The 25,126-nt window shown below is 29.7% G+C and overlaps 1 protein-coding gene across 1 annotated transcript; it reads left to right on the forward strand.

Annotated features, from left to right (window-relative positions):
* LOC143242310 (vesicle transport protein USE1-like) lies at positions 1 to 24,828 on the forward strand. Its single transcript, XM_076485672.1, is given in 8 exon segments — positions 1 to 213; positions 2,417 to 2,469; positions 3,490 to 3,539; positions 3,542 to 3,567; positions 4,038 to 4,136; positions 4,139 to 4,209; positions 18,563 to 18,740; positions 23,664 to 24,828. Coding segments are annotated over 8 exon segments (762 nt in total). The 5' UTR covers positions 1 to 111; the 3' UTR covers positions 23,847 to 24,828.
* Positions 24,829 to 25,126: the final 298 nt, after the last annotated feature.

The raw sequence follows: 25,126 nt of genomic DNA on the forward strand, positions 1-25,126 counted from the left end.
TATAGACTAAACCTAAAAGCATAAAGTATGAACGTAAATAAATTCGCCGAGCTTTTACAGTGTAATGACTAAATTTCGAATAACTTTACAATATATGTATTTTAATAAATTATGATACCAAAATCAAGACTTGAAATAAATTTTTGTAGGTTACTTTCACGATGTGAAGAGCTTGCTGGTCAACGCAAACAAAATGACTGGAGACTGGAAAAGGTTTGGAAATACTGTTTTAAAAGTTAAAGTCTTATATCGTACATGTCTATTAACGACTTAACTATCTCAAGTGATTCGTATAGCTATGGAGTATTATAGTTATAAATAATACTAGATATTTTCGTAATACTACTTTGATGGATTAATTTACCATACAGAGTCTAGCAGGTAGGTTCTTTAGATTTTTCTTCTCAGTAATGATCCTAAGTTATTGTTAAGGGAAGGACTTCATTTATTCGACCATGTAATGTTTAATTCCTTTTTTATACCTGTTTAAACGAAATAAACTTTCTTTCTCTTTGGACTGTCCTTAGGCCTATAGCTCTAAATATAAAATACAGCCCCAAATTGGTTTAATAAATGAAATGGAATTGAAAGTATAAGAAATAATTGTGCCTGAGAGGTAAAATTTGCAAGTGAATGTGATACTTGGCAATGCATATAAGCTGTAAAAAATATTTACAGTTACTAATGATTAATTTTTAAGTAATTTCACAGTAAGTAAATAAAAATTACGTAAACAAAATATCGATGATTCATGAAATCACGTCACTTGTTGGGACAGCAGTAAGTCTTTGGATTTACAACTCTTAAAATCAGAGATTCTGTTCCTCTCAGTGGACATAACAGATAGCCTGATGTGGATTTGCTATAAGAAAACACAGACACACACACACATGAAATCACTTTTATAACAATTATGTACATTTGAATTATTACAAGTCTTTTGTCACAATGGTTTTTAAATGAATATTCACTGAATTTATTGTATCACTATTATCATAGACGAAGATTCAGTTTAATAGTGCAAATGTTATATGAATCTTTGCTATGTCATAATAATACACATACATACATATATCTGGTATTCAGGTGCAAACCATACATAATTACCATTTTGTACTATTACATTATTAATTAAATAATTTGCCCAGCTAACCAGTTGATTAAAATAATTCTATAATATCTTCATACTACACAGTCATCAGAAACTTTATCAATTTTCTAATTGTATTCTTATTAATGTTACTTGTGTAAATAAATAAATAAAAAGACCCATGTACTGACCCTCAAACAATCTACTAATCCTAGTAACAAGGGTCCAGTTGAACAAGTCTTTATTAAAAACCACATTTCTTTCCATCCAACTAACAGGATTCATTGAAACTGGTCTTTTTCTTTCCAACTCCTACCACTGTGATATATGTAAGGCATCTTACCAGAAATACAAGTACACTGAACCTACACCCGTGCCTTTATTTGTCCAATTAGTAACTATTACCCTTCTGAAAAAGAAAACAGATTACTAAGGCATGACTTACCTTTGTTGAATCCATGCTGGCTTTCATTTAGAATATTGTACTTAATTATATGATTTCATAAAAATCTCTTCTGTAAACTTTTCTGTATTTGTTTCTGATACAAATACAACAGTAACACTAACATTAGTAGCTGTTCATTCTTTGTGTACTTTTCCACTCGTCACTGATCTACAAACATATGAAAGAGAGTGGCTCGCATATCTGCTCTTTGATTTTCCTTAAAATTGTGTGGTAACCTTTGCCTGCACACAATGGTCTGTCTACCTTTAATCTATGTAAATCAAGTCAGTTTGAATATTATTCTGTCAAAATGGTGAACGTTCAAAATATTTTATAACCATGAGGAGAGAGGTTTGGTAAACATGCAGTGACAACTGGAGACCTATTGTAACTGGTCCTGTATCTCAAGACAACTGATATGGATGTTAAAACTTTTATTAAAATAAGTTAGAGAACAACAATTTGACCTTCGAAGGTCATCTTCAGGTTAACAAAGAGAGTTTGCAACTGACTGTTGAACATAAAGTTATACCCAGTGCTATCTTCTAAAGGTGTTGTTAATGTGCTAATTTGAGCTCAAGCCAGAAATGTCAATCTCTCTTCTTTACACTAAACTTGTTACATGGACTTCTTATAAAATGTTCAAAAGTTATTTTTGTTTAATGTAACATTTTCTTTTTAATTGTCTTGTACTATTAGACTGTAAAATTCTGTTTAAATCACTCCTTCAGGAATTATCCGTAAGCTTTCTTTTGAATGTGTTGTACTTTAACTTAATATTTTGGAGATAAGTTAAAATGATAATACAGAGAGAAAAATGGCTCTAAGGTTCTTTAATGTTTGTTTATATTGAGTTTACCCTAATATTAATTATTTTTCAGTATGTAAAAGCATTAGAAGAAAAGCTGATCGAATTGAAGAAACTGAATACTTGGTAAGGAAATGTTTCTTTATATTGTGCAGAACCTCTGTAATGTACATATTGCTTTCCCAGAACAAGTATAATTATAGATTAATTAATTTTTGTTTTGCTATCAAAATAATAGAATTCATCATGCAAGTTAATTTTAAAGAGTATTTGCAAAGTTCACTTTTGCATGGTTTTAAAAAGAGGCTTTCTTGTTGGAGTTGTTTGGATGATACATGTCTTTACTTACAGGCGATCCGTGGTAGGATGCTTCAGTTTGAGGTGGTGTAGACCCATCTCAAATTCTCTCCCCCTCAGGGGACCAGCAGAGTTTTGTTTTTCACTCTTCTTAGTGATGTCAAAGAGTCATAAAATTTTTAAAAATTTATTATGTTATTTTTTTTCATCAGTTGGAGGAATGAACTTTGGGTACATGACCCACCCCAACACCTCCATTTCAATGGTCATCAAGTGGATTGCTGATAGAATCGGTAGAATACTTTTTCTGTCAAGGGAACTATTATGAGTAAAGTCTGTAAGTAAGTCCTTGTGCATGCCTCTTGTGTCCTTAAGCAAATCACTTAACTGCTTTAGTCTATCCAGCCACATAATTGGTACCAGCAGGTGAACCTTGAAAGAATGACTGGCATCCTATGCAAGAAGACTACACCACCGTTGTCATTTACTTTTGTTACATGTAAGCCTCGGAGCATATCCCATAATGCCACATGGCTTTAATATAATGTCCTCAGTGTTAGCACATTTAAAGATACAAAATCACAAATTTAAGGAAATTATGGTGGAACAGAATGTATCAGGTCAGATTTTTTTCTCATCTTGTGAACATTTTTGAAACAGTAGTTTGTTATCCTGTTTGTACATAAAAAAAAATACACATTTTAATGTAAATGGCTTATTATTGTAAATATAATTTTAAAATCTTTCTTATCAAGTGAGGAGCACATTTGACAGGTTTTATCTTTCAGTTTGTAAAAACTGTTTTGTGAAATTTGAGAATAACTTGTGATTTGTTTCTGTCTCTTTCAGTCAGCCCAGTAAAGAGTCGTTAGCGAGTATACTGAAGAAAGTTGAATTTCTTAAGGAGTTATTAATGCAGACAAACTTGTAAGGACTATTATATTGTGTGTCGAATCTCTTCTGTAATGACAAAAATACAATCTTTTATGGACAAGTTTTCATTATTACTAGTTATTTAGGTCAGGTTGAGGTTTGTGTAAACCTTTGCAAAAGGCCAGAAAATATTTGTTTGTTTGAATGTTTTTTTTATATTTGTGTTACTGAATGGAGTTTTTATCTGTATTACAGAATCAATAATCTTCTTATTTTGTTCATTTAATGAAAATTATGATATCTCTAAAGAAAATAATTCATGAAAAATAATCTCTTTTGTAGACACTGTTAAGTCCACTTAATACTTTTATATGAAATAAAAAACTTGAAATAAATATACTGTAATGAAAATAATTTTACGGACTTGCATTTTTTTGTGAATTATATATCCGTTTAGGCTTTCACCCAGTTGTATGTAGGTGGGATTGAAGTCAGTGTGTTATTGGTTTGTTTCATGTTTCTAGCCTTCAGCAGTTGAAAAAGTGATGGCAAACCAACTGTTATCATCTGGATTTTCATCGTCACCGGTATTCTCAAACCAAAGTAATTCATCTTCAGAATCAGTAAACTTTATACCCAGGAGATGAGAAAAGAACTTTTTGGCAGTAAAGATGCAGATGCTTTATCTGTCGGTGAGTTGAGAAGTTCACAGTTGTTTTGGTTTCATGGGGTAAAGTATTGTATAACACTAGCTGAGTACTGTATAACACTAGCTGAGTACTGTATAACACCAGCTGAGTACTGTATAACACTAGCTGAGTACTGTATAACACTAGCTGAGTACTGTATAACACTAGCTGAGTACTGTATAACACTAGCTGAGTACTGTATAACTCTAGCTGAGTACTGTATAACACTAGCTGAGTACTGTATAACTCTAGCTGAGTACTGTATAACTCTAGCTGAGTACTGTATAACACTAGCTGAGTACTGTATAACACTAGCTGAGTACTGTATAACACTAGCTGAGTACTGTATAACTCTAGCTGAGTATAACTCTGGCTGAGTATAACACCAGCTGAGTACTGTATAACACCAGCTGAGTACTGTATAACACTAGCTGAGTACTGTATAACACCAGCTGAGTACTGTATAACACCAGCTGAGTACTGTATAACACTAGCTGAGTACTGTATAACACTAGCTGAGTACTGTATAACACTAGCTGAGTACTGTATAACACCAGCTGAGTACTGTATAACACCAGCTGAGTACTGTATAACACCAGCTGAGTACTGTATAACACCAGCTGAGTACTGTATAACATTAGCTGAGTACTGTATAACACCAGCTGAGTACTGTATAACACTGGCTGAAGAGATGTAATGCAAAAAATTATACAGGTCTTCTTGTATAATAGAAAAGATATATCATACCATAACCTTGGTAAGTCATATGATATACCAGAACCATGGTAAGTCATATGATAAGTAGTTTAATTATTCTTAAAGGAATCATAGTCGACTGCTAACACTAAATAAGTTTAATTTTCTTTAGGTGACTACACACGCATACACGTGTTTTCTTGTACATATTTTGTTATATAAATATTATTGTCAAAACATTTGTAATCTTTACAATAAGATGGCAAAATTGACAGCTTAAAATAAAACTTTGTTAATGGTGAATGTTGGTATGTTGAATATGTCATTGTTATCACTGTTTATTGTATAAATTACTTTGTTAATGGTGATTGTTGGTATGTTGAATATGTCATTGTTATCACTGTTTATTGTATAAGTTACTTTGTTAATGGTGATTGTTGGTATGTTGAATATGTCATTGTTATCACTGTTTATTGTATAAATTACTTTGTTAATGGTGATTGTTGGTATGTTGAATATGTCATTGTTGTAACTGTTTATTGTATAAATTACTTTGTTAATGGTGATTGTTGGTATGTTGAATATGTCATTGTTGTAACTGTTTATTGTATAAGTTACTTTGTTAATGGTGATTGTTGGTATGTTGAATATGTTATTGTTGTCACTGTTTATTGTATAAATTACTTTGTTAATGGTGATTGTTGGTATGTTGAATATGTCATTGTTGTAACTGTTTATTGTATAAGTTACTTTGTTAATGGTGATTGTTGGTATGTTGAATATGTCATTGTTGTAACTGTTTATTGTATAAGTTACTTTGTTAATGGTGATTGTTGGTATGTTGAATATGTTATTGTTGTCACTGTTTATTGTATAAGTTACTTTGTTAATGGTGATTGTTGGTATGTTGAATATGTTATTGTTGTCACTGTTTATTGTATAAATTACTTTGTTAATGGTGATTGTTGGTATGTTGAATATGTCATTGTTGTAACTGTTTATTGTATAAGTTACTTTGTTAATGGTGATTGTTGGTATGTTGAATATGTCATTGTTATCACTGTTTATTGTATAAATTACTTTGTTAATGGTGATTGTTGGTATGTTGAATATGTCATTGTTGTAACTGTTTATTGTATAAATTACTTTGTTAATGGTGATTGTTGGTATGTTGAATATGTCATTGTTATCACTGTTTATTGTATAAATTACTTTGTTAATGGTGATTGTTGGTATGTTGAATATGTCATTGTTATCACTGTTTATTGTATAAATTACTTTGTTAATGGTGATTGTTGGTATGTTGAATATGTCATTGTTGTAACTGTTTATTGTATAAATTACTTTGTTAATGGTGATTGTTGGTATGTTGAATATGTCATTGTTGTAACTGTTTATTGTATAAATTACTTTGTTAATGGTGATTGTTGGTATGTTGAATATGTCATTGTTGTAACTGTTTGGTGATTGTTGGTATGTTGAATATGTCATTGTTATCACTTTATTGTTAATGGTGATTGTTGGTATGTTGAATATGTCATTGTTGTAACTGTTTATTGTATAAATTACTTTGTTAATGGTGATTGTTGGTATGTTGAATATGTCATTGTTAAATCACTGTTTATTGTATAAATTACTTTGTTAATGGTGATTGTTGGTATGTTGAATATGTCATTGTTGTAACTGTTTATTGTATAAATTACTTTGTTAATGGTGATTGTTGGTATGTTGAATATGTCATTGTTGTAACTGTTTATTGTATAAGTTACTTTGTTAATGGTGATTGTTGGTATGTTGAATATGTTATTGTTGTCACTGTTTATTGTATAAATTACTTTGTTAATGGTGATTGTTGGTATGTTGAATATGTCATTGTTGTAACTGTTTATTGTATAAGTTACTTTGTTAATGGTGATTGTTGGTATGTTGAATATGTCATTGTTGTCACTGTTTATTGTATAAATTACTTTGTTAATGGTGATTGTTGGTATGTTGAATATGTCATTGTTGTCACTGTTTATTGTATAAATTACTTTGTTAATGGTGATTGTTGGTATGTTGAATATGTCATTGTTGTCACTGTTTATTGTATAAATTACTTTGTTAATGGTGATTGTTGGTATGTTGAATATGTCATTGTTGTCACTGTTTATTGTATAAATTACTTTGTTAATGGTGATTGTTGGTATGTTGAATATGTCATTGTTGTAACTGTTTATTGTATAAATTACTTTGTTAATGGTGATTGTTGGTATGTTGAATATGTCATTGTTGTAACTGTTTATTGTATAAGTTACTTTGTTAATGGTGATTGTTGGTATGTTGAATATGTCATTGTTGTCACTGTTTATTGTATAAATTACTTTGTTAATGGTGATTGTTGGTATGTTGAATATGTCATTGTTGTAACTGTTTATTGTATAAGTTACTTTGTTAATGGTGATTGTTGGTATGTTGAATATGTCATTGTTGTCACTGTTTATTGTATAAATTACTTTGTTAATGGTGATTGTTGGTATGTTGAATATGTCATTGTTGTAACTGTTTATTGTATAAGTTACTTTGTTAATGGTGATTGTTGGTATGTTGAATATGTCATTGTTATCACTGTTTATTGTATAAATTGTTGTCACTTTGTTAATGGTGATTGTTGGTATGTTGAATATGTCATTGTTGTAACTGTTTATTGTATAAATTACTTTGTTAATGGTGATTGTTGGTATGTTGAATATGTCATTGTTATCACTGTTTATTGTATAAATTACTTTGTTAATGGTGATTGTTGGTATGTTGAATATGTCATTGTTGTCACTGTTTATTGTATAAATTACTTTGTTAATGGTGATTGTTGGTATGTTGAATATGTCATTGTTGTCACTGTTTATTGTATAAATTACTTTGTTAATGGTGATTGTTGGTATGTTGAATATGTCATTGTTGTCACTGTTTATTGTATAAATTACTTTGTTAATGGTGATTGTTGGTATGTTGAATATGTCATTGTTGTAACTGTTTATTGTATAAATTACTTTGTTAATGGTGATTGTTGGTATGTTGAATATGTCATTGTTGTAACTGTTTATTGTATAAATTGTTATTGTTGTACTTTGTTAATGGTGATTGTTGGTATGTTGAATATGTCATTGTTGTCACTGTTTATTGTATAAATTACTTTGTTAATGGTGATTGTTGGTATGTTGAATATGTCATTGTTGTAACTGTCATGGTGATTGTTGGTATGTTGAATATGTCACCGTTTATTGTATAAATTACTTTGTTAATGGTGATTGTTGGTATGTTGAATATGTCATTGTTGTCACTGTTTATTGTATAAATTACTTTGTTAATGGTGATTGTTGGTATGTTGAATATGTCATTGTTGTAACTGTTTATTGTATAAGTTACTTTGTTAATGGTGATTGTTGGTATGTTGAATATGTTATTGTTGTCACTGTTTATTGTATAAATTACTTTGTTAATGGTGATTGTTGGTATGTTGAATATGTCATTGTTGTAACTGTTTATTGTATAAGTTACTTTGTTAATGGTGATTGTTGGTATGTTGAATATGTCATTGTTATCACTGTTTATTGTATAAATTACTTTGTTAATGGTGATTGTTGGTATGTTGAATATGTCATTGTTGTAACTGTTTATTGTATAAATTACTTTGTTAATGGTGATTGTTGGTATGTTGAATATGTCATTGTTATCACTGTTTATTGTATAAATTACTTTGTTAATGGTGATTGTTGGTATGTTGAATATGTCATTGTTATCACTGTTTATTGTATAAATTACTTTGTTAATGGTGATTGTTGGTATGTTGAATATGTCATTGTTGTAACTGTTTATTGTATAAGTTACTTTGTTAATGGTGATTGTTGGTATGTTGAATATGTTATTGTTGTCACTGTTTATTGTATAAATTACTTTGTTAATGGTGATTGTTGGTATGTTGAATATGTCATTGTTGTAACTGTTTATTGTATAAGTTACTTTGTTAATGGTGATTGTTGGTATGTTGAATATGTCATTGTTATCACTGTTTATTGTATAAATTACTTTGTTAATGGTGATTGTTGGTATGTTGAATATGTCATTGTTGTAACTGTTTATTGTATAAATTACTTTGTTAATGGTGATTGTTGGTATGTTGAATATGTCATTGTTGTAACTGTTTATTGTATAAATTACTTTGTTAATGGTGATTGTTGGTATGTTGAATATGTCATTGTTGTCACTGTTTATTGTATAAATTACTTTGTTAATGGTGATTGTTGGTATGTTGAATATGTCATTGTTGTAACTGTTTATTGTATAAGTTACTTTGTTAATGGTGATTGTTGGTATGTTGAATATGTTATTGTTGTCACTGTTTATTGTATAAATTACTTTGTTAATGGTGATTGTTGGTATGTTGAATATGTCATTGTTGTAACTGTTTATTGTATAAGTTACTTTGTTAATGGTGATTGTTGGTATGTTGAATATGTCATTGTTATCACTGTTTATTGTATAAATTACTTTGTTAATGGTGATTGTTGGTATGTTGAATATGTCATTGTTGTAACTGTTTATTGTATAAATTACTTTGTTAATGGTGATTGTTGGTATGTTGAATATGTCATTGTTATCACTGTTTATTGTATAAGTTACTTTGTTAATGGTGATTGTTGGTATGTTGAATATGTCATTGTTGTCACTGTTTATTGTATAAATTACTTTGTTAATGGTGATTGTTGGTATGTTGAATATGTCATTGTTGTAACTGTTTATTGTATAAGTTACTTTGTTAATGGTGATTGTTGGTATGTTGAATATGTCATTGTTATCACTGTTTATTGTATAAATTACTTTGTTAATGGTGATTGTTGGTATGTTGAATATGTCATTGTTGTAACTGTTTATTGTATAAATTACTTTGTTAATGGTGATTGTTGGTATGTTGAATATGTCATTGTTGTAACTGTTTATTGTATAAGTTACTTTGTTAATGGTGATTGTTGGTATGTTGAATATGTTATTGTTGTCACTGTTTATTGTATAAATTACTTTGTTAATGGTGATTGTTGGTATGTTGAATATGTCATTGTTGTAACTGTTTATTGTATAAGTTACTTTGTTAATGGTGATTGTTGGTATGTTGAATATGTCATTGTTGTCACTGTTTATTGTATAAATTACTTTGTTAATGGTGATTGTTGGTATGTTGAATATGTCATTGTTGTAACTGTTTATTGTATAAATTACTTTGTTAATGGTGATTGTTGGTATGTTGAATATGTCATTGTTGTAACTGTTTATTGTATAAGTTACTTTGTTAATGGTGATTGTTGGTATGTTGAATATGTCATTGTTGTAACTGTTTATTGTATAAGTTACTTTGTTAATGGTGATTGTTGGTATGTTGAATATGTCATTGTTATCACTGTTTATTGTATAAATTACTTTGTTAATGGTGATTGTTGGTATGTTGAATATGTCATTGTTGTAACTGTTTATTGTATAAATTACTTTGTTAATGGTGATTGTTGGTATGTTGAATATGTCATTGTTGTAACTGTTTATTGTATAAGTTACTTTGTTAATGGTGATTGTTGGTATGTTGAATATGTCATTGTTATCACTGTTTATTGTATAAATTACTTTGTTAATGGTGATTGTTGGTATGTTGAATATGTCATTGTTGTAACCGTTTATTGTATAAGTTACTTTGTTAATGGTGATTGTTGGTATGTTGAATATGTCATTGTTATCACTGTTTATTGTATAAGTTACTTTGTTAATGGTGATTGTTGGTATGTTGAATATGTCATTGTTGTCACTGTTTATTGTTTAAATTACTTTGTTAATGGTGATTGTTGGTATGTTGAATATGTCATTGTTGTAACTGTTTATTGTATAAGTTACTTTGTTAATGGTGATTGTTGGTATGTTGAATATGTCATTGTTGTAACTGTTTATTGTATAAATTACTTTGTTAATGGTGATTGTTGGTATTGTTGAATATGTCATTGTTGTAAATGTTTATTTATATAAGTTACTTTGTTAATGGTGATTGTTGGTATGTTGAATATGTCATTGTTATCACTGTTTATTGTATAAGTTACTTTGTTAATGGTGATTGTTGGTATGTTGAATATGTCATTGTTATCACTGTTTATTGTATAAATTACTTTGTTAATGGTGATTGTTGGTATGTTGAATATGTCATTGTTGTAACTGTAGCTGAGTACTGTATAACACTAGCTGAGTACTGTATAACACCAGCTGAGTACTGTATAACACCAGCTGAGTACTGTATAACACCAGCTGAGTACTGTATAACACTAGCTGAGTACTGTATAACACTAGCTGAGTACTGTATAACTCTAGCTGAGTACTGTATAACACCAGCTGAGTACTGTATAACACCAGCTGAGTACTGTATAACACCAGCTGAGTACTGTATAACATTAGCTGAGTACTGTATAACACCAGCTGAGTACTGTATAACACTGGCTGAAGAGATGTAATGCAAAAAATTATACAGGTCTTCTTGTATAATAGAAAAGATATATCATACCATAACCTTGGTAAGTCATATGATATACCAGAACCATGGTAAGTCATATGATAAGTAGTTTAATTATTCTTAAAGGAATCATAGTCGACTGCTAACACTAAATAAGTTTAATTTTCTTTAGGTGACTACACACGTAATACATTGTATAAATTTTTTGTACATATTTTGTTATATAAATATTATTGTCAAAACATTTGTAATCTTTTACAATAAGATGGCAAAATTGACAGCTTAAAATAAAACTTTGTTAATGGTGAATGTTGGTATGTTGAATATGTCATTGTTATCACTGTTTATTGTATAAATTACTTTGTTAATGGTGATTGTTGGTATGTTGAATATGTCATTGTTTTGTTTACTGTTTATTGTATAAGTTACTTTGTTAATGGTGATTGTTGGTATGTTGAATATGTCATTGTTATCACTGTTTATTGTATAAATTACTTTGTTAATGGTGATTGTTGGTATGTTGAATATGTCATTGTTGTAACTGTTTATTGTATAAATTACTTTGTTAATGGTGATTGTTGGTATGTTGAATATGTCATTGTTGTAACTGTTTATTGTATAAGTTACTTTGTTAATGGTGATTGTTGGTATGTTGAATATGTCATTGTTGTCACTGTTTATTGTATAAATTACTTTGTTAATGGTGATTGTTGGTATGTTGAATATGTCATTGTTGTAACTGTTTATTGTATAAGTTACTTTGTTAATGGTGATTGTTGGTATGTTGAATATGTCATTGTTGTAACTGTTTATTGTATAAGTTACTTTGTTAATGGTGATTGTTGGTATGTTGAATATGTTATTGTTGTCACTGTTTATTGTATAAGTTACTTTGTTAATGGTGATTGTTGGTATGTTGAATATGTCATTGTTATCACTGTTTGTTGTATAAGTTACTTTGTTAATGGTGATTGTTGGTATGTTGAATATGTCATTGTTATCACTGTTTATTGTATAAGTTACTTTGTTAATGGTGATTGTTGGTATGTTGAATATGTCATTGTTGTCACTGTTTATTGTTTAAATTACTTTGTTAATGGTGATTGTTGGTATGTTGAATATGCCATTGTTGTAACTGTTTATTGTATAAGTTACTTTGTTAATGGTGATTGTTGGTATGTTGAATATGTCATTGTTGTCACTGTTTATTGTATAAATTACTTTGTTAATGGTGATTGTTGGTATGTTGAATATGTCATTGTTGTAACTGTTTATTGTATAAGTTACTTTGTTAATGGTGATTGTTGGTATGTTGAATATGTCATTGTTGTAACTGTTTATTGTATAAATTACTTTGTTAATGGTGATTGTTGGTATGTTGAATATGTCATTGTTGTAACTGTTTATTGTATAAGTTACTTTGTTAATGGTGATTGTTGGTATGTTGAATATGTTATTGTTGTCACTGTTTATTGTATAAATTACTTTGTTAATGGTGATTGTTGGTATGTTGAATATGTCATTGTTGTAACTGTTTATTGTATAAGTTACTTTGTTAATGGTGATTGTTGGTATGTTGAATATGTCATTGTTGTAACTGTTTATTGTATAAATTACTTTGTTAATGGTGATTGTTGGTATGTTGAATATGTCATTGTTGTAACTGTTTATTGTATAAGTTACTTTGTTAATGGTGATTGTTGGTATGTTGAATATGTTATTGTTGTCACTGTTTATTGTATAAATTACTTTGTTAATGGTGATTGTTGGTATGTTGAATATGTCATTGTTGTAACTGTTTATTGTATAAGTTACTTTGTTAATGGTGATTGTTGGTATGTTGAATATGTCATTGTTGTAACTGTTTATTGTATAAATTACTTTGTTAATGGTGATTGTTGGTATGTTGAATATGTTATTGTTATCACTGTTTATTGTATAAGTTACTTTGTTAATGGTGATTGTTGGTATTGTTGAATATGTCATTGTTGTAACTGTTTATTTATATAAGTTACTTTGTTAATGGTGATTGTTGGTATGTTGAATATGTCATTGTTATCACTGTTTATTGTATAAGTTACTTTGTTAATGGTGATTGTTGGTATGTTGAATATGTCATTGTTGTCACTGTTTATTGTTTAAATTACTTTGTTAATGGTGATTGTTGGTATGTTGAATATGCCATTGTTGTAACTGTTTATTGTATAAGTTACTTTGTTAATGGTGATTGTTGGTATGTTGAATATGTCATTGTTGTAACTGTTTATTGTATAAATTACTTTGTTAATGGTGATTGTTGGTATTGTTGAATATGTCATTGTTGTAACTGTTTATTTATATAAGTTACTTTGTTAATGGTGATTGTTGGTATGTTGAATATGTCATTGTTATCACTGTTTATTGTATAAGTTACTTTGTTAATGGTGATTGTTGGTATGTTGAATATGTCATTGTTGTCACTGTTTATTGTATAAATTACTTTGTTAATGGTGATTGTTGGTATGTTGAATATGTCATTGTTGTAACTGTTTATTGTATAAGTTACTTTGTTAATGGTGATTGTTGGTATGTTGAATATGTCATTGTTATCACTGTTTATTGTATAAATTACTTTGTTAATGGTGATTGTTGGTATGTTGAATATGTCATTGTTGTAACTGTTTATTGTATAAATTACTTTGTTAATGGTGATTGTTGGTATGTTGAATATGTCATTGTTGTAACTGTTTATTGTATAAGTTACTTTGTTAATGGTGATTGTTGGTATGTTGAATATGTTATTGTTGTCACTGTTTATTGTATAAATTACTTTGTTAATGGTGATTGTTGGTATGTTGAATATGTCATTGTTGTAACTGTTTATTGTATAAGTTACTTTGTTAATGGTGATTGTTGGTATGTTGAATATGTCATTGTTGTAACTGTTTATTGTATAAGTTACTTTGTTAATGGTGATTGTTGGTATGTTGAATATGTTATTGTTGTCACTGTTTATTGTATAAATTACTTTGTTAATGGTGATTGTTGGTATGTTGAATATGTCATTGTTGTAACTGTTTATTGTATAAGTTACTTTGTTAATGGTGATTGTTGGTATGTTGAATATGTCATTGTTATCACTGTTTATTGTATAAATTACTTTGTTAATGGTGATTGTTGGTATGTTGAATATGTCATTGTTGTAACTGTTTATTGTATAAGTTACTTTGTTAATGGTGATTGTTGGTATGTTGAATATGTCATTGTTATCACTGTTTATTGTATAAGTTACTTTGTTAATGGTGATTGTTGGTATGTTGAATATGTCATTGTTATCACTGTTTATTGTATAAATTACTTTGTTAATGGTGATTGTTGGTATGTTGAATATGTCATTGTTGTAACTGTTTATTGTATAAGTTACTTTGTTAATGGTGATTGTTGGTATGTTGAATATGTTATTGTTGTCACTGTTTATTGTATAAATTACTTTGTTAATGGTGATTGTTGGTATGTTGAATATGTTATTGTTGTCACTTTTTATTGTATAAATTACTTTGTTAATGGTGATTGTTGGTATGTTGAATATGTTATTGTTGTAACTGTTTATTGTATAAATTACTTTGTTAATGGTGATTGTTGGTATGTTGAATATGTTATTGTTGTAACTGTTTATTGTATAAATTACTTTGTTAATGGTGATTGTTGGTATGTTGAATATGTTATTGTTGTAACTGTTTATTGTATAAATTACTTTGTTAATGGTGATTGTTGGTATGTTGAATATGTTATTGTTGTAACTGTTTATTGTATAAATTACTTTGTTAATGGTGATTGTTGGTATGTTGAATATGTTATTGTTGTAACTGTTTATTGTATAAATTACTTTGTTAATGGTGATTGTTGGTATGTTGAATATGTTGTTGTTGTAACTGTTTATTGTATAAGTTACTTTGTTAATGGTGATTGTTGGTATGTTGAATATGTTATTGTTATCACTGTTTATTGTATAAGTTACTTTGTTAATGGTGATTGTTGGTATGTTGAATATGTCATTGTTGTAACTGTTTATTGTATAAGTTACTTTGTTAATGGTGATTGTTGGTATGTTGAATATGTCATTGTTATCACTGTTTATTGTATAAATTACTTTGTTAATGGTGATTGTTGGTATGTTGAATATGTTATTGTTGTCACTGTTTATTGTATAAGTTACTTTGTTAATGGTGATTGTTGGTATGTTGAATATGTTATTGTTGTCACTGTTTATTGTATAAGTTACTTTGTTAATGGTGATTGTTGGTATGATGAATATGTCATTGTTGTAACTGTTTATTGTATAAATTACTTTGTTAATGGTGATTGTTGGTATGTTGAATATGTCATTGTTGTAACTGTTTATTGTATAAGTTACTTTGTTAATGGTGATTGTTGGTATGTTGAATATGTTTTTGTTATCACTGTTTATTGTATAAGTTACTTTGTTAATGGTGATTGTTGGTATGTTGAATATGTCATTGTTATCACTGTTTATTGTATAAGTTACTTTGTTAATGGTGATTGTTGGTATGTTGAATATGTCATTGTTATCACTGTGTATTGTATAAATTACTTTGTTAATGGTGATTGTTGGTATGTTGAATATGTTATTGTTGTCACTGTTTATTGTATAAATTACTTTGTTAATGGTGATTGTTGGTATGTTGAATATATCATTGTTGTAACTGTTTATTGTATAAATTACCTTGTTAATGGTGATTGTTGGTATGTTGAATATGTCGTTGTTGTAACTGTTTATTGTATAAATTACTTTGTTGATGGTGATTGTTGGTATGTTGAATATGTCGTTGTTGTAACTGTTTATTGTATAAATTACTTTGTTAATGGTGATTGTTGGTATGTTGAATATGTCGTTGTTGTCAATGTTTATTGTATAAGTTACTTTGTTAATGGTGATTGTTGGTATGTTGAATATGTCATTGTTATCACTGTTTATTGTATAAGTTACTTTGTTAATGGTGATTGTTGGTATGTTGAATATGTCATTGTTGTCACTGTTTATTGTATAAATTACTTTGTTAATGGTGATTGTTGGTATGTTGAATATGTCATTGTTGTAACTGTTTATTGTATAAGTTACTTTGTTAATGGTGATTGTTGGTATGTTGAATATGTCATTGTTGTAACTGTTTATTGTATAAATTACTTTGTTAATGGTGATTGTTGGTATTGTTGAATATGTCATTGTTGTAACTGTTTATTTATATAAGTTACTTTGTTAATGGTGATTGTTGGTATGTTGAATATGTCATTGTTGTCACTGTTTATTGTATAAATTACTTTGTTAATGGTGATTGTTGGTATGTTGAATATGTCATTGTTGTAACTGTTTATTGTATAAGTTACTTTGTTAATGGTGATTGTTGGTATGTTGAATATGTTATTGTTGTAACTGTTTATTGTATAAATTACTTTGTTAATGGTGATTGTTGGTATGTTGAATATGTCATTGTTATCACTGTTTATTGTATAAGTTACTTTGTTAATGGTGATTGTTGGTATGTTGAATATGTTATTGTTGTAACTGTTTATTGTATAAATTACTTTGTTAATGGTGATTGTTGGTATGTTGAATATGTCATTGTTGTAACTGTTTACTGTATAAGTTACTTTGTTAATGGTGATTGTTGGTATGTTGAATATGTCATTGTTGTAACTGTTTACTGTATAAGTTAGTTTGTTAATGGTGATTGTTGGTATGTTGAATATTTCATTGTTGTCACTGTTTATTGTATAAGTTACTTTGTTAATGGTGATTGTTGGTATGTTGAATATGTCGTTGTTGTCAATGTTTATTGTATAAGTTACTTTGTTAATGGTGATTGTTGGTATTTTGAATATGTCATTGTTGTAACTGTTTATTGTATAAGTTACTTTGTTAATGGTGATTGTTGGTATGTTTAATATGTTATTGTTGTAACTGTTTATTGTATAAATTACTTTGTTAATGGTGATTGTTGGTATGTTGAATATGTCATTGTTGTAACTGTTTATTGTATAAGTTACTTTGTTAATGGTGATTGTTGGTATGTTGAATATGTTATTGTTGTAACTGTTTATTGTATAAGTTACTTTCCATATTTAATTATGTTGTTATAACTTCTCATAGATGTATTAAATAAAATTTAGACAGGTTAGTTTTATTGACTTCAACTTAATGTTTATATCAACTGATATCCAATTAAAGATGCTCTGTGGTTTCAAACCATTGGTTTAAGACCCAGTATGATGGAAATAGTATCTAATCAGTGGTGCTGTGGTTTCAAACACTTGATAGAACATCCAATATGGTAGAAATTACCTTAACAATTATTTATGGAGACAAATTTTAAATCAAGTGAAGATGAATATTACATAAATATCAAAATGAGCCACATTCTATTCAATGTCTGAAAATGTTATGTTGTCTTTAGAATGGAAGATGGAACTTAAGAATTGGGAATACGGTCTTTTAAACTTAGGCTAAACAAGCAGAGAGAGAATGGGTAGCCATAGAGTTTAAATTTTACTTAGTCTCAAATCAGATGTGATTTGTTTTCTTAATCCAAACTCGTTCGTTTGGAATAACTTTTAATACGGGTAATAATGAAAGTAAATATTTTTATGCTATTAAGATAAAACCAGTTTTGAGTTATAAGTTACTCGTAAGGGATACAATATTTCTCCTTATTAATGAGGTGCGTTTGCAGTGAACAACGGAACCGTGAGGTGGACTATTTGTATCATATTAGAGTGTGATTAATATGGTATTATTCTTGTAAATAAGAAGCAATGGTCATTTACAAAACTGGACATTTAACAAAAATGCACTGTAGGAGAACATTAGAAAAGTTTATACCACAGTTTCTGAAATTAGTGTCTGATAACTTAGTATATTACGTCAAAAAGTACCTTAATAATACCTTACTTAATAAACAGCTGAATGTTTTTTATAATTAGACTCAGTATTTGTTACATAAAAAAATATATTCTTATTCATAAAAATAATTCCTCTTGATTAAGTTTTGGTTGAGATTAATTTAAGAAATCAGAGTGCAAGTCATGATTCTCGTATTATATAAAAATATTGTCCAGTCATTATCTGATTTTCACTAATAGATGGCAGCAGTGATGGTATTCGTCAGCGAATGAGCACATCAGACATCTCGCAGACAGAAGATTTAGATTCTGTATTGCGATATCATCATAGTGTTCAGGAGAAAATTGCATCAGACATGGTTACCTTGGCACAGAGTTTAAAACAAAATTCATTACTGGCTGGACACATCATAAAGAAAGACACAGAGGTAAATATAACATCTTCTATCATTAACATTAATGTAATTACAGTTGTTAAGTACAGCACATAATGGAAGAAGTAGTAAGTAGTAAATATAGAAATATTTTCAAGGAAGTATGCGGAAAACTGTATTAATAAAAGTGGTTAAGAAGTCTGTAAATATTTGTGTGGAAGGTTAAAGACAGGGTGAAGGAATTATGGTTAAGACAGTTATAGATATCTGTAAATATTTGTGTGGAAGGTTAAAGACAGGGTGAAGGAATTATGGTTAAGACAGTTATAGATATCTGTAAATATTTGTGTGGAAGGTTAAAGACAGGGTGAAGGAATTATGGTTATACAGTTACAGATATCTGTAAATATTTGTGTGGAAGGTTAAAGACAGGGTAAAGGAATTATGGTTAAGACAGTTATAGATATCTGTAAATATTTGTGTGGAAGGTTAAAGACAGAGTGAAGGAATTATGGTTAAGACAGTTATAGATATCTGTAAATATTTGTGTGGAAGGTTAAAGACAGAGTGAAGGAATTATGGTTAAGACAGTTATAGATATCTGTAAATATTTGTGTGGAAGGTTAAAGACAGAGTGAAGGAATTATGGTTAAGACAGTTATAGAAATCTGTAAATATTTGTGTGGAAGGTTAAAGACAGGGTGAAGGAATTATGGTTAAGAGAGTTATAGATATCTGTAAATATTTGTGTGGAAGGTTAAAGACAGAGTGAAGGAATTATGGTTAAGACAGTTATAGAAATCTGTAAATATTTGTGTGGAAGGTTAAAGACAGGGTGAAGGAATTATGGTTAAGAGAGTTATAGATATCTGTAAATATTTGTGTGGAAGGTTAAAGACAGGGTGAAGGAATTATGGTTAAGACAGTTATAGATATCTGTAAATATTTGTGTGGAAGGTTAAAGACAGGGTGAAGGAATTATGGTTAAGACAGTTATAGATATCTGTAAATATTTGTGTGGAAGGTTAAAGACAGGGTGAAGGAATTATGGTTATACAGTTACAGATATCTGTAAATATTTGTGTGGAAGGTTAAAGACAGGGTAAAGGAATTATGGTTAAGACAGTTATAGATATCTGTAAATATTTGTGTGGAAGGTTAAAGACAGAGTGAAGGAATTATGGTTAAGACAGTTATAGATATCTGTAAATATTTGTGTGGAAGGTTAAAGACAGAGTGAAGGAATTATGGTTAAGACAGTTATAGATATCTGTAAATATTTGTGTGGAAGGTTAAAGACAGGGTGAAGGAATTATGGTTAAGAGAGTTATAGAAACCTGTAAATATTTGTGTGGAAGGTTAAAGACAGAGTGAAGGAATTATGGTTAAGACAGTTATAGATATCTGTAAATATTTGTGTGGAAGGTTAAAGACAGAGTGAAGGAATTATGGTTAAGACAGTTATAGATATCTGTAAATATTTGTGTGGAAGGTTAAAGACAGGGTGAAGGAATTATGGTTAAGAGAGTTATAGATATCTGTAAATATTTGTGTGGAAGGTTAAAGACAGGGTGAAGGAATTATGGTTAAGAGAGTTATAGAAACCTGTAAATATTTGTGTGGAAGGTTAAAGACAGAGTGAAGGAATTATGGTTAAGAGAGTTATAGAAACCTGTAAATATTTGTGTGGAAGGTTAAAGACAGAGTGAAGGAATTATGGTTAAGACAGTTATAGATATCTGTAAATATTTGTGTGGAAGGTTAAAGACAGAGTGAAGGAATTATGGTTAAGACAGTTATAGATATCTGTAAATATTTGTGTGGAAGGTTAAAGACAGGGTGAAGGAATTATGGTTAAGAGAGTTATAGATATCTGTAAATATTTGTGTGGAAGGTTAAAGACAGAGTGAAGGAATTATGGTTAAGACAGTTATAGATATCTGTAAATATTTGTGTGGAAGGTTAAAGACAGAGTGAAGGAATTATGGTTAAGACAGTTATAGATATCTGTAAATATTTGTGTGGAAGGTTAAAGACAGGGTGAAGGAATTATGGTTAAGACAGTTATAGATATCTGTAAATATTTGTGTGGAAGGTTAAAGACAGGGTGAAGGAATTATGGTTAAGACAGTTATAGATATCTGTAAATATTTGTGTGGAAGGTTAAAGACAGGGTGAAGGAATTATGGTTATACAGTTACAGAAATCTGTAAATATTTGTGTGGAAGGTTAAAGACAGAGTGAAGGAATTATGGTTAAGAGAGTTATAGATATCTGTAAATATTTGTGTGGAAGGTTAAAGACAGAGTGAAGGAATTATGGTTAAGAGAGTTATAGATATCTGTAAATATTTGTGTGGAAGGTTAAAGACAGAGTGAAGGAATTATGGTTAAGAGAGTTATAGAAACCTGTAAATATTTGTGTGGAAGGTTAAAGACAGGGTGAAGGAATTATGGTTAAGACAGTTATAGATATCTGTAAATATTTGTGTGGAAGGTTAAAGACAGGGTGAAGGAATTATTGGAATATTCCACTCCAAGCTGATGGAGAAATATATAAGTGTACAATAATTAAAAGACATTTGAAAATTAATTACATTTTATAGACAGTTGTTGTTATAGTTGTTTCAAGTAGATATTTTGAAGTATCGGACAAAGTGAACTTACTTGTATGAATAGACATCAGTTTAATACATAAAGCTTAATATGTTTATTTATTGTTTGATTTGGATAGGTAAACATGTCTTGTTTTCCCTAAATTTTCAAAATTGTATTTCTAACATGTGGATGCACGTACATTTGTTTAACACATAGCTAAACTCCTGTCACCCAAGTTAATATTGTCCTGGCTCATCCACCTTTGGTATCACGTGTTCTCTCTGGGAATAAATTGCTATAGTTGGATATGCTGTGTGTATGTTAGCAGTTATTTTAATCACAGTTGAACCTTGACATGTTGGGCATATTATACACATTTCTATTTTACTTTCACAGTGACACGTATATTATGGAAGATGTGTTATTATATAAGTTGTATAGCCTCTGTACTATCAGTCTTATTCAGGTTGATTTCAGACTTTCTTCAGATAAACCAGTAAAAGTTCTCTCCTTAAATCAAACGCAGCTGTTCACAAGTACAGTACCCGCTCAGATCTTTAATTGTTTCTTTAGATGAACCGGTAAAAGTTCTCTCCTTAAATCAAACACAGCTGTCCAAAAGTACAGTACCCTCTCAGATCTTTGATTGCTTCTTTAGATGAACCAGTAAAAGTTCTCTCCTTAAATCAAACACAGCTGTCTAAAAGTACAGTACCCTCTCAGATCTTTGATTGCTTCTTTAGATGAACCAGTAAAAGTTCTCTCCTTAAATCAAACACAGCTGTCTAAAAGTACAGTACCCTCTCAGATCTTTGATTGCTTCTTTAGATGAACCAGTAAAAGTTCTCTCCTTAAATCAAACACAGCTGTCTAAAAGTACAGTACCCTCTCAGATCTTTGATTGCTTCTTTAGATGAACCAGTAAAGTTCTCTCCTTAAATCAAACACAGCTGTCCAAAAGTACAGTACCCTCTCAGATCTTTGATTGCTTCTTTAGATGAACCAGTAAAAGTTCTCTCCTTAAATCAAACACAGCTGTCTAAAAGTACAGTACCCTCTCAGATCTTTGATTGCTTCTTTAGATGAACCAGTAAAAGTTCTCTCCTTAAATCAAACACAGCTGTCTAAAAGTACAGTACCCTCTCAGATCTTTGATTGCTTCTTTAGATGAACCAGTAAAAGTTCTCTCCTTAAATCAAACACAGCTGTCTAAAAGTACAGTACCCTCTCAGATCTTTGATTGCTTCTTTAGATGAACCAGTAAAAGTTCTCTCCTTAAATCAAACACAGCTGTCTAAAAGTACAGTACCCTCTCAGATCTTTGATTGCTTCTTTAGATGAACCAGTAAAAGTTCTCTCCTTAAATCAAACACAGCTGTCTAAAAGTACAGTACCCTCTCAGATCTTTGATTGCTTCTTTAGATGAACCAGTAAAGTTCTCTCCTTAAATCAAACACAGCTGTCTAAAAGTACAGTACCCTCTCAGATCTTTGATTGCTTCTTTAGATGAACCAGTAAAAGTTCTCTCCTTAAATCAAACACAGCTGTCTAAAAGTACAGTACCCTCTCAGATCTTTGATTGCTTCTTTAGATGAACCAGTAAAAGTTCTCTCCTTAAATCAAACACAGCTGTCTAAAAGTACAGTACCCTCTCAGATCTTTGATTGCTTCTTTAGATGAACCAGTAAAGTTCTCTCCTTAAATCAAACACAGCTGTCTAAAAGTACAGTACCCTCTCAGATCTTTGATTGCTTCTTTAGATGAACCAGTAAAAGTTCTCTCCTTAAATCAAACACAGCTGTCTAAAAGTACAGTACCCTCTCAGATCTTTGATTGCTTCTTTAGATGAACCAGTAAAGTTCTCTCCTTAAATCAAACACAGCTGTCTAAAAGTACAGTACCCTCTCAGATCTTTGATTGCTTCTTTAGATGAACCAGTAAAGTTCTCTCCTTAAATCAAACACAGCTGTCTAAAAGTACAGTACCCTCTCAGATCTTTGATTGCTTCTTTAGATGAACCAGTAAAAGTTCTCTCCTTAAATCAAACACAGCTGTCTAAAAGTACAGTACCCTCTCAGATCTTTGATTGCTTCTTTAGATGAACCAGTAAAAGTTCTCTCCTTAAATCAAACACAGCTGTCTAAAAGTACAGTACCCTCTCAGATCTTTGTGTGTTTTAATTTTAGTGTCGGTAACTTTTTTTTCGACACTCTATTTGGCTTTTTTTTTTCCCAACTTGTTAAGAATCACAAATTTGTATTTAGTGATAGAATGTATAAAGAAAAGTTTTGATTATTTAATACATCTCACTGTAAAAATTACTTGACAGACGTATTGTCAGAACTTTGTTCATATTGGAGTTTCTGTATCCATCTTTTAGGTCATAGAGAAGTCCTCCAAGTTAGCAGATAAAAATTATGGACAACTAAAGATTGAAACTGACAGACTTGAGAAGCATGCCTACAGATCCTGTAACTGGTGGTTGTGGCTCATGATAGGACTCGTTTGTTTGACATTCTTGTGGATGATCATGTTCATTCGTCTCTTTCCACGTCGTGTATGAAAGGCTAAAATAGACGTGTAATGTAAATATAAAATACACTCGTGAACTAACACTGACTAATGTTTTAGTAACAAGGATTTCTTATGTTGTAAAGTTACAAAGAAATCAACTACCAGATGTTTTGTGATTGTGATCACAGTAGAGGTGTGGTTTGGTCTGTTCAAATATAATTCTTTGCACCAACTATTTGGGGTGAATTGCCAACCTAATTATCGTGTGTAATGACATAAATAAAAAAGGTAGAGATTACAGTTTACCAACCTAATCTAGTTGTTGTTAAAGTAATATAAATAGATCACTATTGTATTTTTCATATCCCAGATAGACTGATAAACATTGGTATCAGATGAAGGGCCCTGTCAGTATAATGTGGGTGTCATATTACATTTTTGTCACTTTGACTTGTAAGTGTTTTATAATAAATTATATCTGGCTTTGATTGTGAGGCCTCTTCTATTGAGGTCGTAATAATCAATTTTCTCTTAAAAATCTTCCACTAGAATGAATTTTTATTGAAAATAAGAAAAACATGCTTAATTTCTTTTGTAAGAAAACTGAAAAACTGACATATTTCCAGTTTAGAACTTAGCAGGAGCTTATGAAACATGCCCGTTTTATTGTTCCTTGTCAGGTTATGCATTCATGTGAACATTTATAAAGTAAACCTGCCATTTAGGAAACCAGAGGGCAGTGAATATCTTCACCACCAAAGAAACCTGAAATAAACACAAAGATATTTCGGTTGAACAGTGTTATGTGTTCCTATTGTAAACAATAACGAAGCATAGAAATATCTCATTTTTCAGTAGCTTCACCCGTAAAGTACTGGATTTAAATATTGATTAGTGAAACAGTACTTCACTGTTTTTGAGAACGTGATTATGTCCTGCTTTGAAAAACTGACCAATTTATCCACAGCTACAGCCCCAATTTATACTTGTTGTAACTTGACAGAGAATAAAGTGAAATTATAGTACACAGTAGCTAATTAATGTTTATTTGGAGACCACCTTAATTGTAGTACACAGAAATTAATTGATGTTTATTTGGAGACCACCTTAATTGTAGTACACAGGAGCTAATTAATGTTTATTTGGAGACCACCTTAATTGTAGTACACAGAAATTAATTGATGTTTATTTGGAGACCACCTTAATTGTAGTACACAGAAGCTAATTAATGTTTATTTGGAGACCACCTTAATTGTAGTATACAGAAGCTAATTAATATTTATTTTGATACCACCTTAATTGTAGTACACAGCAGCTAATTAATGTTTA

This window comes from Tachypleus tridentatus, unplaced genomic scaffold, assembly GCF_004210375.1.
Source record: "Tachypleus tridentatus isolate NWPU-2018 unplaced genomic scaffold, ASM421037v1 Hic_cluster_2, whole genome shotgun sequence".
NCBI classification, from domain to species: Eukaryota; Metazoa; Arthropoda; class Merostomata; order Xiphosura; family Limulidae; genus Tachypleus; species Tachypleus tridentatus.